This window comes from Carettochelys insculpta, chromosome 12 (assembly GCF_033958435.1).
Source record: "Carettochelys insculpta isolate YL-2023 chromosome 12, ASM3395843v1, whole genome shotgun sequence".
Lineage (NCBI taxonomy): Eukaryota > Metazoa > Chordata > Testudines > Carettochelyidae > Carettochelys > Carettochelys insculpta.
This window is the reverse complement of record NC_134148.1, coordinates 26,823,699-26,841,310: the sequence shown is the minus strand read 5'-3', so window position 1 is coordinate 26,841,310 and position 17,612 is coordinate 26,823,699. Positions and strand designations below refer to the sequence as shown.

Here is a 17,612-nt window from a genome sequence, read left to right as displayed (position 1 = left end):
CCCTGCTTCTTACTCACGATTAACTATGGCTACGATTTTCAGAAATGCCCAATTGCCATGGGAGCCTAAATCATATTTTCAACAGTGGCCCAGAGCCTCCTAGGTATCTGGATGCATTAGGAAGAGATTTTTAAAGGTATTAAGTTGCCTAAAGATGCAGACAGACCCTGGTGTAATTTTCAAAAGTAAGTATCTAACTCACATTGGTTTCAACCATTTTAGGTGCCTAAATATATTTTAAAATGTGGCCATTAGAAATCTCAGAGTCATTGAAATTGGTGCAATTCAGTAGTCTAGGGGCCAGCTTTACAAAGTTATTTAGACACTTACAGATGAAGATACATGGTCAGAGTGACTGACAAACCTCTTTAAGCAGGATAGGAATGTACAGTAGGAGTTAGGTGCTGTGCCCGTTTGTTTCAGTCGAGCTGGTCACCTAACTAAATCTGCAGATGTGGGCCTCAGTTACTTTGGAGAATGAGATTCACATTCCAATGGTTCCCCATTTGCTTAGCTATTTTTGTGGAGCTTAATCTATTTTTATTAACACTTCAGAGGGGAGTTTTTAAAAGCTGGACTCCAGCTGCAGCCTCGTGTCCTCAGTTCGGCTCAGCCCAACTGTGGCGCTTGAGTGCTGCTGGCCAGAACTGGAGAATGTAGCCCTGGCCACAGTCAGAGGAGGCAGGACATTAGACTATATGAACCACCTGCTTTGCCCAGTCTGCCAATTCCCATGTGCCTGTGCAGATGAGAGGACTCCCCACATACTATCACCCTTCTCCCAAGGGCAGAACAGTAGTTAGCTCATAGGATTTGGAGCTCAAGGTTTTGAGTGTGAGCCAAAAATTAGGCCTTTTTATTTTTAAAAGAACCTATCCACCATCAGCCAGGAAGAGCATCCGTGTGGGTACGGCCCTATACAGTCTATTTTCCAGGCACTGCCAGGCAGGAGGGGCTGATGGCTTCTTGTGGGCTCCTGGCAAGGTGCGTGTGTGCATGGGGTGGGCAGTCCTCTTTCCCACCAGGCGGGGCGGCACCTCGGGTGAAGGGGTAGAGGCAGGGCCAGCCAGCCAGCCAGCCAGCCCTCAGCACCACCTGAATTACAGAACTGGTCTCGCCCCACCTCCACATCCAGCCAGTGTTCGCTGTAAACTGGGGGCTTGCACAGCCACTCAGAGAGTCAAATGCCACCCAGCTGGTTAGCTCAGTGCCCACAGCCAGGTATTTAGGTTTCTACGGGTGGTGCACATTTACAGAAGCCTTGGTGCAAAGAGAAAGATTATGCCCCACATGGATGGAAAAGTTCAGAGGGACTATTGCCTCAAGGCCTCAGAGCTTTGTGCCCGGGGACAGCTGCCCACCTTGCCCTCCCCAGTGGTGGGCCTGCCGCCAGGCAAGTACCACAGAAGCACTGCGGCCACTGCATTCATACAGAGGTGGAGAAAGAACAAAACGTTGCCATTTTATGGACAACATTAGGCCATTATGACAACAGATGAGTATGTAACCAGGTGGCACAATGGTAAAAGACCCAAGAATGAGTTCTCTCCATTAAAGTAAACCTGATGATTCTGAATGGGCGTTCGGCCATCCTTCTAGAGCAGGGGTGGGCAATAAACGGGCTGCAGGTGGAGGCGTCTCACCAGCATTAGCCCCTGCAGGCCACCTGCCACTTTATTTACCTGCACGTCTGCAAGTTTGGCCGCTTGCAGCAACCATTGGCTGCAGTTCACTGTTTGTGTGGCGACTGGGAGCTGAAAGAAGCAGCGCAGGCGGTGCCACCACTTCCCACAGCTCCTAGTGGTTGGAAATGGTGAACTGCAGCCAAAAGGAGCTGCGAACAGCTGTACTTGAGGACATGCAGGTAAATAAAGCTTCTGGTACTCCCCCCCCCCCCTCCCGGCCACACACATGGGGGCTAAGACTGGCGAACCACGTCTGGCCCCCAGGGCACTTATTGCTCACTCCTCTCCAAGGGACACTTTTATGTTGCACATAAACAGCTGGTGCTGGCAAAGGCACAGCGCTGAACTCTGAGACTGAGTTTTTGACGCTGCTGTGAATTCCCAGAACTGTCATCTATGCCAGAACCATGGAAACAGCTCCTGTGCCAAAATCACTAATCTGAGCAGAACCAGGCTAGTACGCCGCAAACTCTTCTCTGAAAGTTTATGCAAACTGAAAACAAATAATGCCTTTCCTAGCCCTCCACATCAGAGGCAGGCTTGCCAGGCTGGCTCCTCAACCTCCATTACTATGGTCATATTTTGTTCAAAGATACTTGCACATCTTTTTGCCTGGGCTCCCCCTTTTTCCCTCCTCAACACATACAAATGCAGCATATTCTTGCTCTCACACTTGCTCCTGATGCTTAGGTGTTGGGTGGCCTAGCAATCTCCTCTCACTACTTGTGCCCAGCTTGCTGGGCTTTTAATCATGCCTAGAGGCAGCTGAGTTCTGTGCTTTTGCCAGCTAAGCCCTTTGCCTTTGTAAATTACTTCCACGAAATAACACCACAGCTTGTAAATCCACAATTAAAACTTAGTTGTGTGATTTATCTCTGTCTCCTCTCTCTGTGACATTAACACCAAGAGGGTACAGCCTGGATCATTCCAGAGGAAGACTGAGTGTAGCTGGCTAGCCCTTTAGGACTCACATTGATTTAGGCGAGACATTTAAGTAACATACAAATTACTAAAGGCACTAAATAAATGAACGCCACTGCTTTCTAAAGGCCCCCATGGACCAATGAGATAGAAAGACAAGTTAAGAGTGGACAAATTCAGAGGCAGTTTTGCTACCCATCCTGTGCTGCAGTCAAATATGGGGTTAGTCAAGTTGGTCTAAGTTCTGGGTTGCTGACACTATGAGCTGCTGGAAATGAACCAGAAATGAAAGCTGATTTCTAAAAGAGTCTCTCACACAAGCCTGACTGAGGTAGCTTCTTAGCTAGTGTATGCTGAACCCCATTCCGGTATAATGGTGCATGCAGTCCGTAGCTTGGGTATCTGTCGAGCAGATTACTATTTAGTGTACCAAAAAATTTATGCTGCTATTCTCACCTCCTCTAAGATCTCAGCACACACTTCTGTTGTAGGTGCTAAAATACAGGCCTCGGCCTTTAAAATTTCATCAGCTGGAGCAGGATGAGTAAATATGGCCCTTGTATTCCATAGGCCAGATCCTTACGCCACATCGACACTGCAGGGAAAATGGATGCTGTCGCCATCGAGCTCCTGGAGTTTGATTTAGCATAGCTGGTAGGGCCACACTAAATCGAATATCAGAGCACCTGTGTTGACGTGGGTACTCCTGGCCCTCATTAGGAGTAAGGGAAGTCAACGGGAACAAATGCTCCTATCAACCTACTTTAGTGGAGATGGCACAGAAGCCTGAATTAAGGTACACTGACTCCGGGTACATAATTAACATAGCTGGAATTGCATATCTTAATTCAATCTCCTGCTGTAGCGTAGGTCTCCCCTGAGTGTCAAAGTCCCACTGGCTTCAGAGGAGCTGTGGCCATTCATACTGGCTGAGGTGCTAACCCGCTTTAAGAAGTCAACCAGCTGCACTTATATTTAGTGTTTGTGTGGAAGACTTATGCAATGTATAGCTCATACCCATAAAATGATGTGCTCTGATTTTCCTTCCCCAGATGTATTGCTGTCCTGGGAAGCATGATACCATTCCAAGGGAAACATTACTGGGAGGTGGAAGTGAATGAAAATATGGAGTACAGGGTCGGCGTGGCTTTTGAGACTACTCACAGACATGGATTCCTGGGGGCAAACAGTTCCTCGTGGTGCATGAGGCATATCGTCACACCAGCAAGGTAAACACACAGCTGAGCACTCCAGATCCTTCAGGACCCACAGCCAAGAGAGCTGTATGTGGCACTTGAACCCTAAAGGGATGGGCAGATGAAAAGAGCCTAACCAGCCACAAACCGTGAGCATCTGAATTTCCATCTTTGGCTCTGTGAACTGGTAATGGAAACATTACGCAAAGGTCTTTTAAGCTGCTTAGTCATCAGCAGGTGCCTCTCCATGAAGTGGGTCAGCCCATGTCGAAATCCAAACAAAACCTGGGCTGTAAAACTTGGTCATGGTCCCCCTTTTAGGGCATTCAAATCCCAGCCATTAACACCCCATGTGATGGAGTTATTCAGCCTGTAAGTGATGCAGGTATTTGGCTAAACCCAGAAATCCATAATTTGATTCTTTCCCCTCAGTCTCCTTCTGCTCCCCTGGGCGCATAATGGACATAACTAGAGGCAAGAGGTCTTTCCTGCTCCTCAGCTAAGCCTCTCGGTCAGGACCCACAAAGAGCACCAAGTGCTCATGAGCACAAAAGCCATTGCCAGGGTAGCACTTCCAGTGGTAGAACATGGCTGCCAGGAGGCTGTCACAGTTGTAGTCTAGCGCCTCCTTTTGGCTGCTCATCAAACTGCTGTGAAGGGATCCAGCTGTTGGCTTCCCACATATTCAAAGCCTCTAGAATCTGAGCAGAGCTCGAGCACCGTCCATTTCCTGGGGTCTCTAGGCATGCTCTCAGGGTGGAGGCTCTCTATCAAGCATCCCCTTATGGGAGTTGCAACCATGGGATCCACCCCAGACACCCCCCCCTCACTCCATAAATTAAACACGGTTTCCCAGCACCCCACCCGAAGGTGTGAGCTTCTAGTTTATCTCTTCAAGGTGGCACAGGATAGGGATAGCACGCAACATACACACTGCACCAGGATCTACAGCACTTTTGCACTTTAATAGCACAAGAAACAGGCAGAGCTATACAAAAATAATAGATCTTGAATACATTTCCCTGCCTTATTTTACTCACCAGTCCAGAGCATTCTTTGGGTTGGGTCCATGCTAGGTCCTTTTGTTGCAGAGAGTCCATGGATGGGCTCGGAAACAGGGCGCCCCCTGTCCACTATGGCCAGTCTGTCCCCTTCTCTTCTCCCAACCAAACTTCATGTTCAAGTCTTCTCCCTGCAAGTCCTTTTATCATCTCTTGGTTTGTGCCCTCTCTTTTTGTCCTGTTTGGGGAATCTTCACTCTCTCTTCACGTAAGAGGATGAAGCATCTTCTGGCAGCTCCAGGCCACCTCTGTAGCAACTCCCCTGCCCCAAATTCATACTGACTAGATGGTGGCTGGGTTCTAACACCCCCCGCCCCAACCCCACCCCATTGCCTGTGGTGTGGTGGATATGTGATACAGCCCTGCCAGCCAGCGGTGGAAACAGCAACAGAGGGACATCCACACCACAGAAGTTTTCACAATAACTTGGTCATAGCAACCCGAAGTCATGTGTCATACAGAGGTTCCATAAATTGTCCCCTAAGCCCCTGGCCTGGCTTTCCTATTAACACCCATGGGAGCTGGGTGATGCAGCACATGCTGCTCTGGTCAGGGGCAAGTGTAAACAACACTCCCTGGGGCTTTCTCCCGGTGCACCTCACCCAGGACGCCGGCACTGAGGGGCTCCATGCTCACCACCATTCAATGGAAGAAGAACTTCATTTGGACCCTGGCTAGGCGACAGCCCTGCTAACATCTGGCCTCACCTCACACACACAAAGGCCAGCTGCTCACTCCCAGGCCAGGCCTACCAACTTTATTACCCCAGCTACCCTCTGGAGGAAAGCTAGTTTGAGTTCCCAGCTAAACATGGCTAAGCAGTGCAGTTAACGATGCTGTAGAGGCCTCTCATGACTTAGGGGCAGGGGGAGGAAGAACTGATAAGGGTAAGGTTCTTTCTGAGTCACTCCCAGGCCTCACTTCTGGGAACACTTCAGGAAAGCTGGTGGCCCTTGAAGGTGGGCTACGAGGAGCAGGCTGTGAGGGAGGAAGCTGTCCCTTGTGCAATGCCAGCTCATTTCACTGCTGAAAAAAAATATTTCCCATTTTCACTCCGTGCTCCCATAGGAACACAGGTCTGCTAAAGGCCTGCGTTTCTGCCTGCAGCGCTGGTGTATGAGTGTCTGAGCAACTGTTCAAGGGAGCCTCCTTCGGCTGAATGTGATTTAATGGAGGCGAAAAAGTCTGACTCCATTACAATCACCTGACTCAGTAAGCACTGAAGCTACAACGCCCTTCGCTTGGGGCGTTTAGTTGTCTCTCTGGAGTCATAACGTAAAGCGATCTGCTCCTCTAGTAAACGAATATGCACTAGAACTGAGTGGGTTTGCTCAGCAGCACCATGCTGGTTGAATTAGTTCTTTTGGGAGAAGAGGCCAGATGCAATTTAGAAGACACAGCTTTACAAGCAGAGCTACTGCCTTTGGTTGCCATCAACTGCGCCACTACATTAAGACGGTCTTTGCTCAAGGGGTTAAATTCCCCATCTGTTAACAGGAGCGTGGAGTGTCAGTGTCCCCCTCTCCCACCCCCCCCAGGAGCAGGGAAAATAGTTAAACAGCATCTTCGTGCCCCAGAGCACAAGACTTCAGCTGGATCTAGAGGCGGGTGGAATAGCACAGCAGTGGTTCTTTATGCCACGTTCCTTGCCAGAGCCTGCAGCTATGCAACTGCAGCTTTGAGCAGGGACCAAGCAAGATGAACTCTCAGTGGATTCTCTGTGCAGCTGGAAGGGGAGGTAGCTGGTACAGCACAGCTCCTCTATGGAGAGGGTGGCCTCTGAAGCTGAATAGATGCCTAATGCAGCTCTGCTGCTTGAGGCCAAAACCTTGTGCATTTAGCAGGAATGGGGGGGAAACAGACCATAGCCCCCTACCCTGATTTTTTCCCCAGTGGGGAGAATTTGGATCTGTATAGAGCAGAACATTTCAGCCAACAATTAGAGAGACTGTTCATCCTTTGGGTGGGTGAGAGTCTGTACACTGTGGGTGGAGCACAGCAGGACATACATATGGGACAGTCCATGCATTGTGGGGTGGGTGCCCAACTATCCTGTGAGCAGAACAGGCTGGTGTTGCAGGACTGTCTGTGGTGGGGGGGCAGGGCTGTACATAGACTGGGGGAAGCAGCTCCCCTCTGCAAGGGGCAGAGCACAGACAATTGCTCATTTCTTCCAATTTTAACTTGCAGGCACAAGTATGAATTTTTGCACAGTGGGATGACGCCAGACATTAGGATCACCATTCCCCCCAAGAGGATTGGCATCTTGCTGGACTACGACAACTGGAAACTGTCTTTTTTTAACCTGGATCTGGCACAACACCTTTACACATTCAATGACCCCTTCCAGCATTATGTGCATCCCTGCTTTGCTTTGGAAAAGCCTGGAATTCTAAGGATACGAAATGGCATTGCAATGCCCACATCTCTTACTTCTTTATGACTGATGTCTTGTGGGGCAGCTGCAGTGCATAGCACAGCTGGGCATAGGCAAGACAAATCCTGTATCACAGTCCCTTTCTCCTCTTAAGTACACACCATGTATGCTTCAGTGTGTAACTCAAGGTCTAATACTGCATGCAAAACTCCTATGGAAGGCACCATCAGCCAAAGGCTTGCAAGGTAAACCCATAGACTGCTCTTCCTCCCCTATGTCATTCAGAGGCTTCATAAGCTCAGGAAGTTTCTCACCCTGCTGGAGATGGACCAGTTCATGTTAGCACACTAAAAATACCAGTGTGGCTTTGGGCTGGAGCTCACAGTCAGGCTTAGGAAGGAGAAAATCTTTCTATTTGAGCTGGGAGCTCAGTTCCACCTGTCATGTACCGTACACATTTGGGCTTGCGAGTGGTCACACTTAGGCCGTGTCTACACATGCCCCCGACTTCGAAATGGCCATTCAAATGCATATTCAGCATTTCATTAGCATGCGGGCAGCCGCGGCGCTTCGAAATTGACGCGGCTTGCCGCCGCCCATCTCATGCAGACGGGGCTCCTTTTCGAAAGGACGCCGCCTACTTCGAAGTCCCCTTATTCCTATGAGCAGTTGGGAATAAGGGGACTTCGAAGTAGGCGGCGTCCTTTTGAAAAGGAGCCCCATCTGGACGAGACGCGTGGCGGCAAGCCGCGTCAATTTCGAAGCGTGGCGGCTACCCGCCTGCTAATGAAGGGCTGAATATGCATTTCAGCGCTTCATTAGTAAACTTTGAAATGGCCATTTCGAAGTTTGGGGCATGTGTAGACGTAGCCTTAGAGGATTGAGACCATGGGCAATGAAAGTCGCTTGCATTTAGGGCATTGGTTTGAATCCAGCCCAAGCTAATGGTGACAAGTTGGGCTATGGGAAATTAGTAAGGTAAGCCCTGTTCTGAGTGGAGAGGTTGTCACATCACAAGAGCCATCACACAGGTCCACGGTCAGCCATCTCCAGAGAGGGCCACATCCAAACTGGTACGGAGATTTACTTTCCTTGCCCTCTCTAGAGGAGCACATCATCTTCTCAGGTATGACACACAGAATCTGAGCTGGGTGGTGATTCCCTGCTCGTGTAGATGCAGTCATGCTAGCTCACTAAGCCACAACAGTTTAGTATATATCCACCCAGACTGGCCTGGGTTTGATGTGATTGAGCTACCCTAGCTACACCTATGCATGCTGGGAATGAGACATCCCAGCTGAAAGGCAGAGGTACCCACAGTGAGGATGGCAGTCTGCACTGCTTTTATGCACAAGGAATTCCAGTATCCTTTGACAATCATTGTTCTTTAAAGAAAGCAAGTGATTTTGATTCTCACTTACATTTGGCTAAGAGCTAGAGAAGCTCCACAAAAGGTGACCAAAAAGACAGAAGGCCTTGTCACCCTATTTGTCACGTGAAGTAAAACTGCCCATAATTTACACAAATCCCACATAAAGCTGATCTTCAAGTATATGTGCAGCTACATGAAATCTATGAAACACGATAATCAAATATTCCCCAGTGTCCTGTGACTCATCAGCTTTTACCAGTGAGGCCTTGTAAAATATCAACCATGCATTATACCCTCAGTCATTAAAGATATTTTTACAAAAAAAGCACATCCATGCTTCTCAGTAAAACCACAGACCAGGCTCTTCATGGCACTACATTGCCTAGAAATAAGTCAGACATTCTTAGCACCTGCTACTTAGCCACACTTAGACTAGATCTGCAATAGCCGAGAAGATCGACCTAGTCAGAGTTGATTTGCCAGGGTTAGAGTTCGTGCATTTGGTAGGGACACGCAAAAACACAAATGACCTCAGAGGTCACATTCAGTCCCTGTACTCATGAGAAGTATGGTAGGTTGACAGGAGAAACTCCCTTCAACCTTGTTCAGTAAGGACAGCCAAGTAAGTCCAGCGCAGACGTGTTGATTTTAACTATGCAACTGCTGCAGTTAGAATTCTGTACATGCAATTGGCATACTTTGCCTAGTGTACACATAGCCTCACAACCTTCAATGCCAACTGTCCTGCCACTCACAAGTGTGCCACTCATCTGCAACAAGGAGGAACAGATTCAAGGAGCTTACAGGCCCTTTGTGAGGGCTCCCCAACCCATGTTTGAAGTAATCTGGCCCAACATTTGATTTCAGTTGCAACTTCACTTGGGGGTAACCATCAGGCCTTCCAGTACCCTATAGTGTGCTTGCTGTTAATGTGCCCTCTATTCCCCTCCCCATCAGTGTGCAGAATAAACTGTAGTGTCCTGAGGCGTGTGTGGATGTGAATCACTAGCAGAAATATCCTGCCAGCCCTGGGCACTCTGCTAATCAGCTGGGAGGTATCTGAATCTCTCCTGGCTGCTCGCTCAAGCATACAGGAAACATTGCCATATTCCAACTGTTTGACCTGGAGGGATTCCAGCTATTGGTGCATTTTAGTGATGATATCTAAGCTATATACATTAAATCAAGAATTAGCTGAGATGTCATAATGAAGATTTATTTAGGATTCATATTATAGAACAACTGGTACAACTGTACATAACACATGATGCTCCAAGAATGAACCAAGTTGTCCTAGATGCCAGTAAGGCCACTCCCCATTTACAGCTTTACACCCTCAACTGCCTTTCATCCATGGGGACAGTGCAAGAATGTAGCTATGTTCTTTAGCCCATGGTGACCAAGAAAGTGGTCCATGACAGATTCTTGCTGGCAAGTAGTCACCCAGGTCCACAGCACTTCTCCCCCTTGGCAGGCTGCAGTGAGGGCAGATGGCATCCAATCACTGTGACGGGCTCAGCTGCTATGGCAATGGGGGCTTCTGAAAAAATCCTACCTCAGCCATTGTGTTGCTTGTTTTACAATGATCAGAGCAAATCTGGTGGTTTGCTGTTTGAATTGGCTGCTGCATACAATAGAACTCTGCTCACTACAGGGGATAGAGGATATCTGGCAAAGATCCACAGAAACATCTAAAAAAAAAAAAAAGAACAAATACACAACATTAGTTATAAGGTTACAAACAGAGGAAAGGAGTTTACAGAGGTTTGCGCAACAAAAAAATGTCACTGCCCAGCTGTAGCCCAAGCATCTTTCTAGGGAATATAAAGCTTGTTGCTTGCTAAAATATTTATAAAGCAGAGAGGGCACAAGCAATCTGAGTTTAAAAAAAATAAAAAACTTCACACATACAGGATGAACCTGACCGGTGCCAGATGAGAGAATTTGCTGGATGACAGGAAGTCAATGTTGTCTAACACATTACCGACACTTCCACTGCTTACTGGGCTATCAGGAGACATTCAGGGTAAATTACAGCTAAACAGCAGCACAGAACACAGAGCCAGGACTGGTGGCTGTAATCAAACTTTATGGGACCAAAGAAAACTTGGCCACACCTATGATGAATGGTCGGCCAGTTAACTAAAATCATACTGGATTACAGAGTATGCTGGACGAGAGAGTTCCACATTGAAGTGGTTCAACCTACATTAACAAATTCACCCTCTATAGAAAGGATATAAAATGCCCCCAAGATACAAAGTCCTAGGCCCTACAATAATGACAAATAAGTGCCCAGAGCCATACAAGGAGCCTATGGAAAAGAAGGGGATTGAACCCAGATTTCATGAATCTCAGAACAATGTCTAACTGACATCCCTGACCAATCACATTAGTGCACAAGGTCCCCACTGATACCAGTCAATCTGCAGTAACCCTTGCCATCTCCTCCGAATTGTCCACTTACAGCTTAAAACACCGGTACACAGCATCACCACATGAGGGCATCAAATGATGCTGTTTTAAAAGCCTGAGCTTTCTGGATACCACGTGTGGTAGTATCAGTCCACCAGCTGCAGAGATGACAAGTCCAAAAGGTATTATTAGCTCCTAAATAAATAAGGAAACAATTACAGATTGCAACCTGTTAATCTTTTTCCCCCCATCCCATTTCTGTCACCACCCAGCCAAAGAGAGGAGCCTGAAATGAAGGGTTCTAGGATGCTATCAGCATACAAATCCAGGTTACAGAAGGGGTCAATTGTGTGACTTTAACAACATGCAGTGAGACAGGTTTAAAACACAATGCTACCAGTGAAAGGAATGGAAACGTCAATGGAATTGTAAGATTCAATTTTCTTTACAATACTTGATTTTTAACTTGGCAATAAGTTTCCAAAAAACAAACAAACAGTCATTGTCGATAGATAAAGTAGGTCCAGACTCCATCTCAGAGACAGGCCCTGTTCTTCTACCATTTAATTTAGGAGGATAGTATCAGTAGAGTCAACACGACTTCACTGGCTCTACTTTCTTAGTCCTCCAGGTGGCCACAGTATGAAACTCTGCTCGGCTGAACCAGAAATTGAATCCAGCTCTCCTGCATTTCAGTCCAGTGCCATAACTCACCTGGCTTCCTCCCTCTCCTTGGAAGGAGATGTTTAATCCTCCTTTCTTCTATTAAATAATTAATAGGCTTGAAGCCCATAGGCATTTTTATACTCACCCTATTTTAAGCACTCGATTAATAATGTTTACCACTGCTAACCATATTACAGTATTATGCATTAGAGACAGACATAGAAATAGACATAAAAATAGACATAGAATGTGGAAAAGGCAGCAGAGTAATGGACAAACTCTTACTTAACATTCAGACTTAACTCTCAGTCTTTATCCCGCTAAGAGCTGACCACACATCATCTTCTCTGAACCAGTTTCAAGATCACAGATGCATTTGCACTGGTGTAGCTGCAGTGGTGCCAGAAAGAGCATACATAGGGCTCAGGTGTTTTCCTAACTGGGTCACCAACACATGCTATAGGAGTTACAGGCAAGGTTGGTGGCGAAAATGCCACATGCCAGGCTACACTTGACCACATTGTTACCACAGATGGAGTTGGAATGGAGTTAATCCTACAGTATAACTGTTCACACCAAGTCTTTCATTGGCACAGATTTTGTGAATGGTGACACATGGGCACTGCCCAGACATCATGCTATTCTGAGTGTTCCCTTGACACAGCTTAGTCACAACCTTACTATACAGCAAAATTCATCATACACAGCCCATTACCAGATAGGTGGGTGCTGGAGACAGAGCAGCAGTCATCTGCCTGAAGGGCTAGCTAAATGCAGTCTTACTGTATCTTCCTTGTTTTACACTTGAAGGGGAAGAGACCAGTTTATTCCCTCTATTAAGCTCCTCCTTTAATGGTCCCTATGTGACCTTGCAAGGTGCAGAACTGCTGGGGGTGGGCAGGTCGCATCCATTCTAAACTTAGGCCCCAGAGAACCTCTTGCGCCCAGGGTCGCTGGGCGTCAGCATGAGGCTGATGGTGCAGAGTCAGCACTAAACACAGGGGACACTGTAGAGAGAATACTTCCTGGGGGAACTCTTATGATATTTCCATTGCCACAGCTATGGGGAGGGCCCAGAATTTATACTGCCTTGCTATGTGCCTGCCATTACTTTGCTGTGGCACTTCCTGAGGTCACAGCATTGCATTGCAAAACATTTAAGACTCCAAGGTTTGAGGCAGCTTGGGGAGGAGAGTAGCTGCTGCAGTGGGGGAGGCAGCCCCTGAAACCCAGCCCTCTTGCAGGATGCAGGGGTGTCCAGGACAGCCTAATAACTGTCACACACCTACCTGACCCGCCCCCAAAACCTCTGCCCTAACTTCTGCACCCCACACCCCCTGCCTTTAGCTCCTGCCAGCCAGCCATCCCCTGCCCCTACTAAGATTTCCACCTCCTGCCTCTCCTCACCACAGCCTTCATTTCTGATTTAAAAAAAAAAGCTACTAGTAAAACAGAAGTGTGCATCTTTTATTTATTTAAAAAAAACCCACAACTTACTTCAGTTACAGAGCTGAGCAACATGGGTACATCTGCTTGTCGGAATACAGCTGCACCTCTGCACAGTAGATAGCCATAGGCTGGCATTATCAAAACTTGTGGTTAAGTAGAGCCCACATAATATTTTCATTAGCCTTTTCAATATTCACCATTTCCGGTTGTGTACATACCTTAATGTCAATGCTAACTCAAGAGGGTATCAGCCGGACTGACTCAAATGAAAACACTTATTTTCACTCTAGTGCACTCACCTTTACTATGCCCAGCATCCACCATGAGAAGCTCTATGGAAAACCCCCAAAGCCAAGGCTCTCATGTTACTGCAAAACTAAAAGCAAAGACAAAAAAAAAATTAAGCCAGAACGCCATGAAAACACATTTCCCATCTCCTTAACAAGTGTCTACACCTCCCAATTCACAATTTCAAGGAACTGATTTCTGCAATACTGCCCTGACCTTTGCCATAACAGAACACAAGCAAGTAATAAACAGGTTACTGAACAATGAGCAATCCTGGGAAGGCCAGACAGTTAGTCCTCTCACTGGTATTCCCTGGAAGCTAAGCACTTGGGTGCCCAACCGGAAGCTTCCAAATGCTGCCCAGCTGATTAGCAAAGCGCCCACAGCAGGCAGCCTGCGCCTCTGGTGGTGGTGCACATCAGCACGTCTCACGACGCACAACATTTATTCTGCACAGGGATGGAAAACAAAATAGTCTGAGGGGGCCACTGCCCCGCGCCACTGAGCCACATTCAGGGCACAACGGTGGTCTTGGAGCTCACACAGCCACTCTTCAGCGGCCACATCACCCCAAGGACCTGGAGCTCAGCTCAGCGCAGCGCAAAGGGAAACTGATGGGCAGAGCCAGGCCCGTCCTTTAACCCCAGGCGACCTACCTCCGCGGCAGCCCTCTCCCCCTAACCTGGGCCCTCCTGCGGACGGAGTCCAGTGCGGGAGGAGCGAGCCTGGGCCCGAGGCCTCTCCCCGCTGAGGAGAAGGGAGACCCATGGCTCAGCCGCCGCGCGGCGCGACCGCGGAGCAGCGCCACCGCCGCGGCCCCTGAACAGGATGTGGGCGCTGCGCGGAGAGACGAGCGGCCCAGAGCTGAGCCCGCCGGAGGCTGCGGGTACCTACGGCGGCGAGAGGCAGGGGCGGGCAGCCTGCCCGGGCAGCTAAATGCAAAGGGCACCGCCGGGCCTAGAGCGCCGCCCGCTGCCTCTCCCGGCCTAGCGCGGAGCGCACGTGGCTGTGGCCGGGGCGCCCTCTAGGGGCATCAGCCCCACCCTGCGTGCGGCCGCTGCACTGCGATTGGCCCTGCGGAGGGCAGGCGTGGGAGCGGCAGCCTACGAAAACACCCGCCTGCAGGAAGCGTGGGGCCCGTTGGCCTTTTGTCCCCGCCCCCCGGGCCGGAGCCAGCACGGAGGGGGGTGGTGGGTTAGTGCTGCTTTGCCACGGCCTCGCGTGTCTACTCGGATTAAGCGCAGCTTTGAGCCCCGGCACCTTCTGAGTCGTGGCTGAGCGCAAACACAAAGACCAGGCTTCTGAGCCTTGGGTGCCCATAGGCGCTGATCGCCCGCAGCTGACAGGAACTTCAAGGGAAGCTGGATAGTAACAGAGAGAAAGCCGTGCTAGGCTACAGAGCATGAAAACAAACAAGCAGGCCAGCAGCGCTTTAAAGACTAACAAAATAATTGATTAGGTGATGAGCTTTGGGGGGACAGACCCACTTCTTCAGATCTTCATGATCTGAAGAAGTGGGTCTGTCCCACCAAAGCTCATCACCTCATCAATTATTTTGTTAGTCTTTAAAGCGCTGCTGGACTGCTTGTTTGTTTTCAAGGGAAGCCCTGCATGTTATTCCTAAGGCCCTTTCCCCAGCCCTGAAACATACATGCTGAATTTTTATCCATGTGCAACATGACCAGGCTAGAGCAGACCTAAGGATGGGAGTCCGGCACCTTTTTCAAGAATAACTAGTGGTTTTGGGTGCCACACTTACAGGCATCCTGCTCGAGGCTGCCTATAAAGCAGCCGTGTCAAACTCAAAGCCTGCTGAGGGCCGCACAAAAGAAAGCTGATACATTTTTTTTTTGGTCGCCCTGAAAGTTAACTCTATTAAAAAGTCATAATTAGTTATTATAGATTATGGTTTAGGTAGATTTTATATTTTTCTAGGTCTTGTTTGAATACAATACACTGAAAATTTAATCATGAATTTTACTGTTTTATAGTTTTATTAATAGCTCATTAAATGTGACAAAGTTATTTGCTCATACATAATTTTAAATTTAGATATAAATTTAAGGTACTCCACACCTTTGTGCTATGGGGCCGCAAAAAACTTCGACAGGGCTGCATGTTTGATATGCTTGCCCTAAGGGACCTTGCTTCTCAGAGACTGCTGGGCACCCACCCTCTGCAAATTGGCACCTGTTGGGGTATTTCAGGTTGGACAACCAAAATCACCAATCACCTTTGAAAATGTTGGCCTAGGAGCTTAATTTTTAGGTACCCAGGTTTGGAATTTTGCCCTACATAAATAGGGCTGTTTGGGAAAGGTGCTTATATTACTGCAGTGATGGACACTAGTACATGAATCTGGGTAGTCAGGTATTTCTGGAGCTGCTGCAGTTTGGCTGGACGGGCTGCAATGACAGGGCAAAGGTAGAGCACTTTAGACAGAGCCTTTGATTAAACTTTGTATTTTTTTTAACAGGAGCTTAGTTATTTGTCAGAAGAGGCTACATTTTTAGCAGCTACAGTTTTCTCTATATGATTTCTGATGTTTTAGCCCTTTTCCCACAAATCTCACAGTACTTAATGAAATCCTTGTAGTGGGAAAGAAACGTACAACTGCTGCTCACGTGCATTTACAGAGAAAGGCGTTCATACAGCTCCATAGCTACTGTAAAGCACCCCCCAAGACAGGATAATTACACATTTCATGCTTACTCTCAATGGTGGCACCAGCACTGGGTTTCTGATAAGCATCTGCTTCAGCCTCATTCCTTCCTCCTTTTATCACAATCTGTGGGAGGCTGCCAGAGCCCACGCACCAAATTACTACTGTTCAAACTCACCACAACTAGTAATTAGATAAGTTGATGTACAGTGGAACACAGCAGCAATCTCTCACTGCAAAGGAAGAAGCAGCTAACTTTAGAATTTGGAGAAAACCAAAGGGCAGTCACAGAGTTTTTCAAGGACAGTGCAGGCTCAAGCTGAGAGGGGACACTAAGAGCTAGACAAATCCAGACGCCTATTTCTAGGGCCTACATTAGTTTCAAAACTAAATTTTCCCTGGAAATGATTTTGACGAGGCCCAGGGCCTCCACTGCTACATGGACAGTGAAGTCTGGAGACTGGTGCTGTGGTTATTTACACCTGCTGAGGATCTGGCCTCACTCATTGTTTTAATTATTTTGTAGTGACATTCCTTCTTTCCCCCAATGTCACCATCTTCTGGATGTCCCTTGTGCTTTGTCTGATGGCCCATCTGTTCTTTTCCTCTCTCTACTTGGAGTTGGAGCCTGCAAAGACTTAAGTGGGAAAAGTTTTCAGCCTCTGGCAGTTGCATTGCCCTCCCACTCACTTCATGGACAGGGCTCAGGACTTCACAAATGAATGGGAGACAGACAACTTTGGGAATTAAGAGCCCTTTCTCTAAAAGTCAGCATGTGTAAATGCTATTTGCCAGCATTTGTGCTGACAAAATACAGGCTGAACCTCTGTAACCCGCACTACCTCATTCAGCAACATCCATAATCCATCATGATGTTACTTAGCCGGGTGACCACTTACCATGAGCTTGGCCAAGTTTCCTGTGGTCCCATGAAGTTTGTTTACAGGCCCCAGTCCTGGCTCACAGTGTTCTGTGCTGTTAGTTGGCTGAAATTTACCCCTAACTACTTTCTAAGAGCCGAGTGAGCAGTGGAAGTGTTGGAATGCTGCTAGACAGTATTGATCTCCCATGGTCTGGCAAATTCTCTGGTGCAGCACTGATCAGGTTCCGAGAGTGCTGGATTAGAGAGGTTCAACCTGTACTTCTATCCCGAATGAGCAGATTTCACTTTGCTGGCAGGAGAGGGCTCCTGCTAACGTAACAGCATTCAGACTTGCACTTGGGGCTGCAAAATCTTGTCATTCCCAGGGAAGGGGAGTTAAGCACCCATGAACAATGGAAGTTGTGTTGGTAAAGTGAAAGTGTAGAGACAGCCTAAGTGTCACTTGGAAATTGGCTGGGCAGAGCAGAGCCAACTGAAACAAACCATGAAAGGAAGAGGGGCGTGGTGCTTGGATAGATCAGATCAGACTGTGCCTTGGGGGAGGTACCTCCTCACTAGCTGGCCCAGGTGTAGGGTTGCCTGCTGTAATCACACAAACCCAAAGTCACTTGTCCCGACCCCTTCCCCAAGGTCCCAC

The 17,612-nt window shown here is 48.1% G+C and overlaps 1 protein-coding gene, 1 long non-coding RNA gene and 1 other non-coding gene across 6 annotated transcripts in view; 1 reads left to right on the top strand and 2 right to left on the bottom strand.

Moving 5' to 3' along the window:
• Nucleotides 1–7,835, top strand: part of FSD2 (fibronectin type III and SPRY domain containing 2) — a 29,282-nt gene extending 21,447 nt beyond the window's left edge. For both annotated transcript variants that reach the window (XM_075006979.1, XM_075006980.1), the window contains exons 12-13: nt 3,659–3,835; nt 7,054–7,835. In XM_075006979.1, the coding sequence (XP_074863080.1) occupies nt 3,659–3,835; nt 7,054–7,306 (430 nt within the window). In that variant the 3' untranslated portion in view covers nt 7,307–7,835. The remainder of the gene's footprint in view (nt 1–3,658; nt 3,836–7,053) is intronic.
• A 1,977-nt stretch (nt 7,836–9,812) lies between these two features.
• LOC142019650 (uncharacterized) lies at nt 9,813–14,446 on the bottom strand. Of its 3 annotated transcripts, none has more exons than XR_012647144.1 (4): nt 14,087–14,446; nt 13,442–13,518; nt 11,080–11,222; nt 9,813–10,303 (listed from the first exon to the last, which is right to left on the bottom strand). It is a non-coding gene; the product is annotated as an uncharacterized LOC142019650 (long non-coding RNA). The 3 variants fall into 3 exon arrangements; XR_012647146.1 differs by having other exon boundaries at nt 11,080–11,185; XR_012647145.1 differs by having other exon boundaries at nt 14,113–14,446.
• On the bottom strand, nt 11,528–11,658 carry LOC142019940 (small Cajal body-specific RNA 15). Its single transcript, XR_012647237.1, has one exon.
• Nucleotides 14,447–17,612: the final 3,166 nt, after the last annotated feature.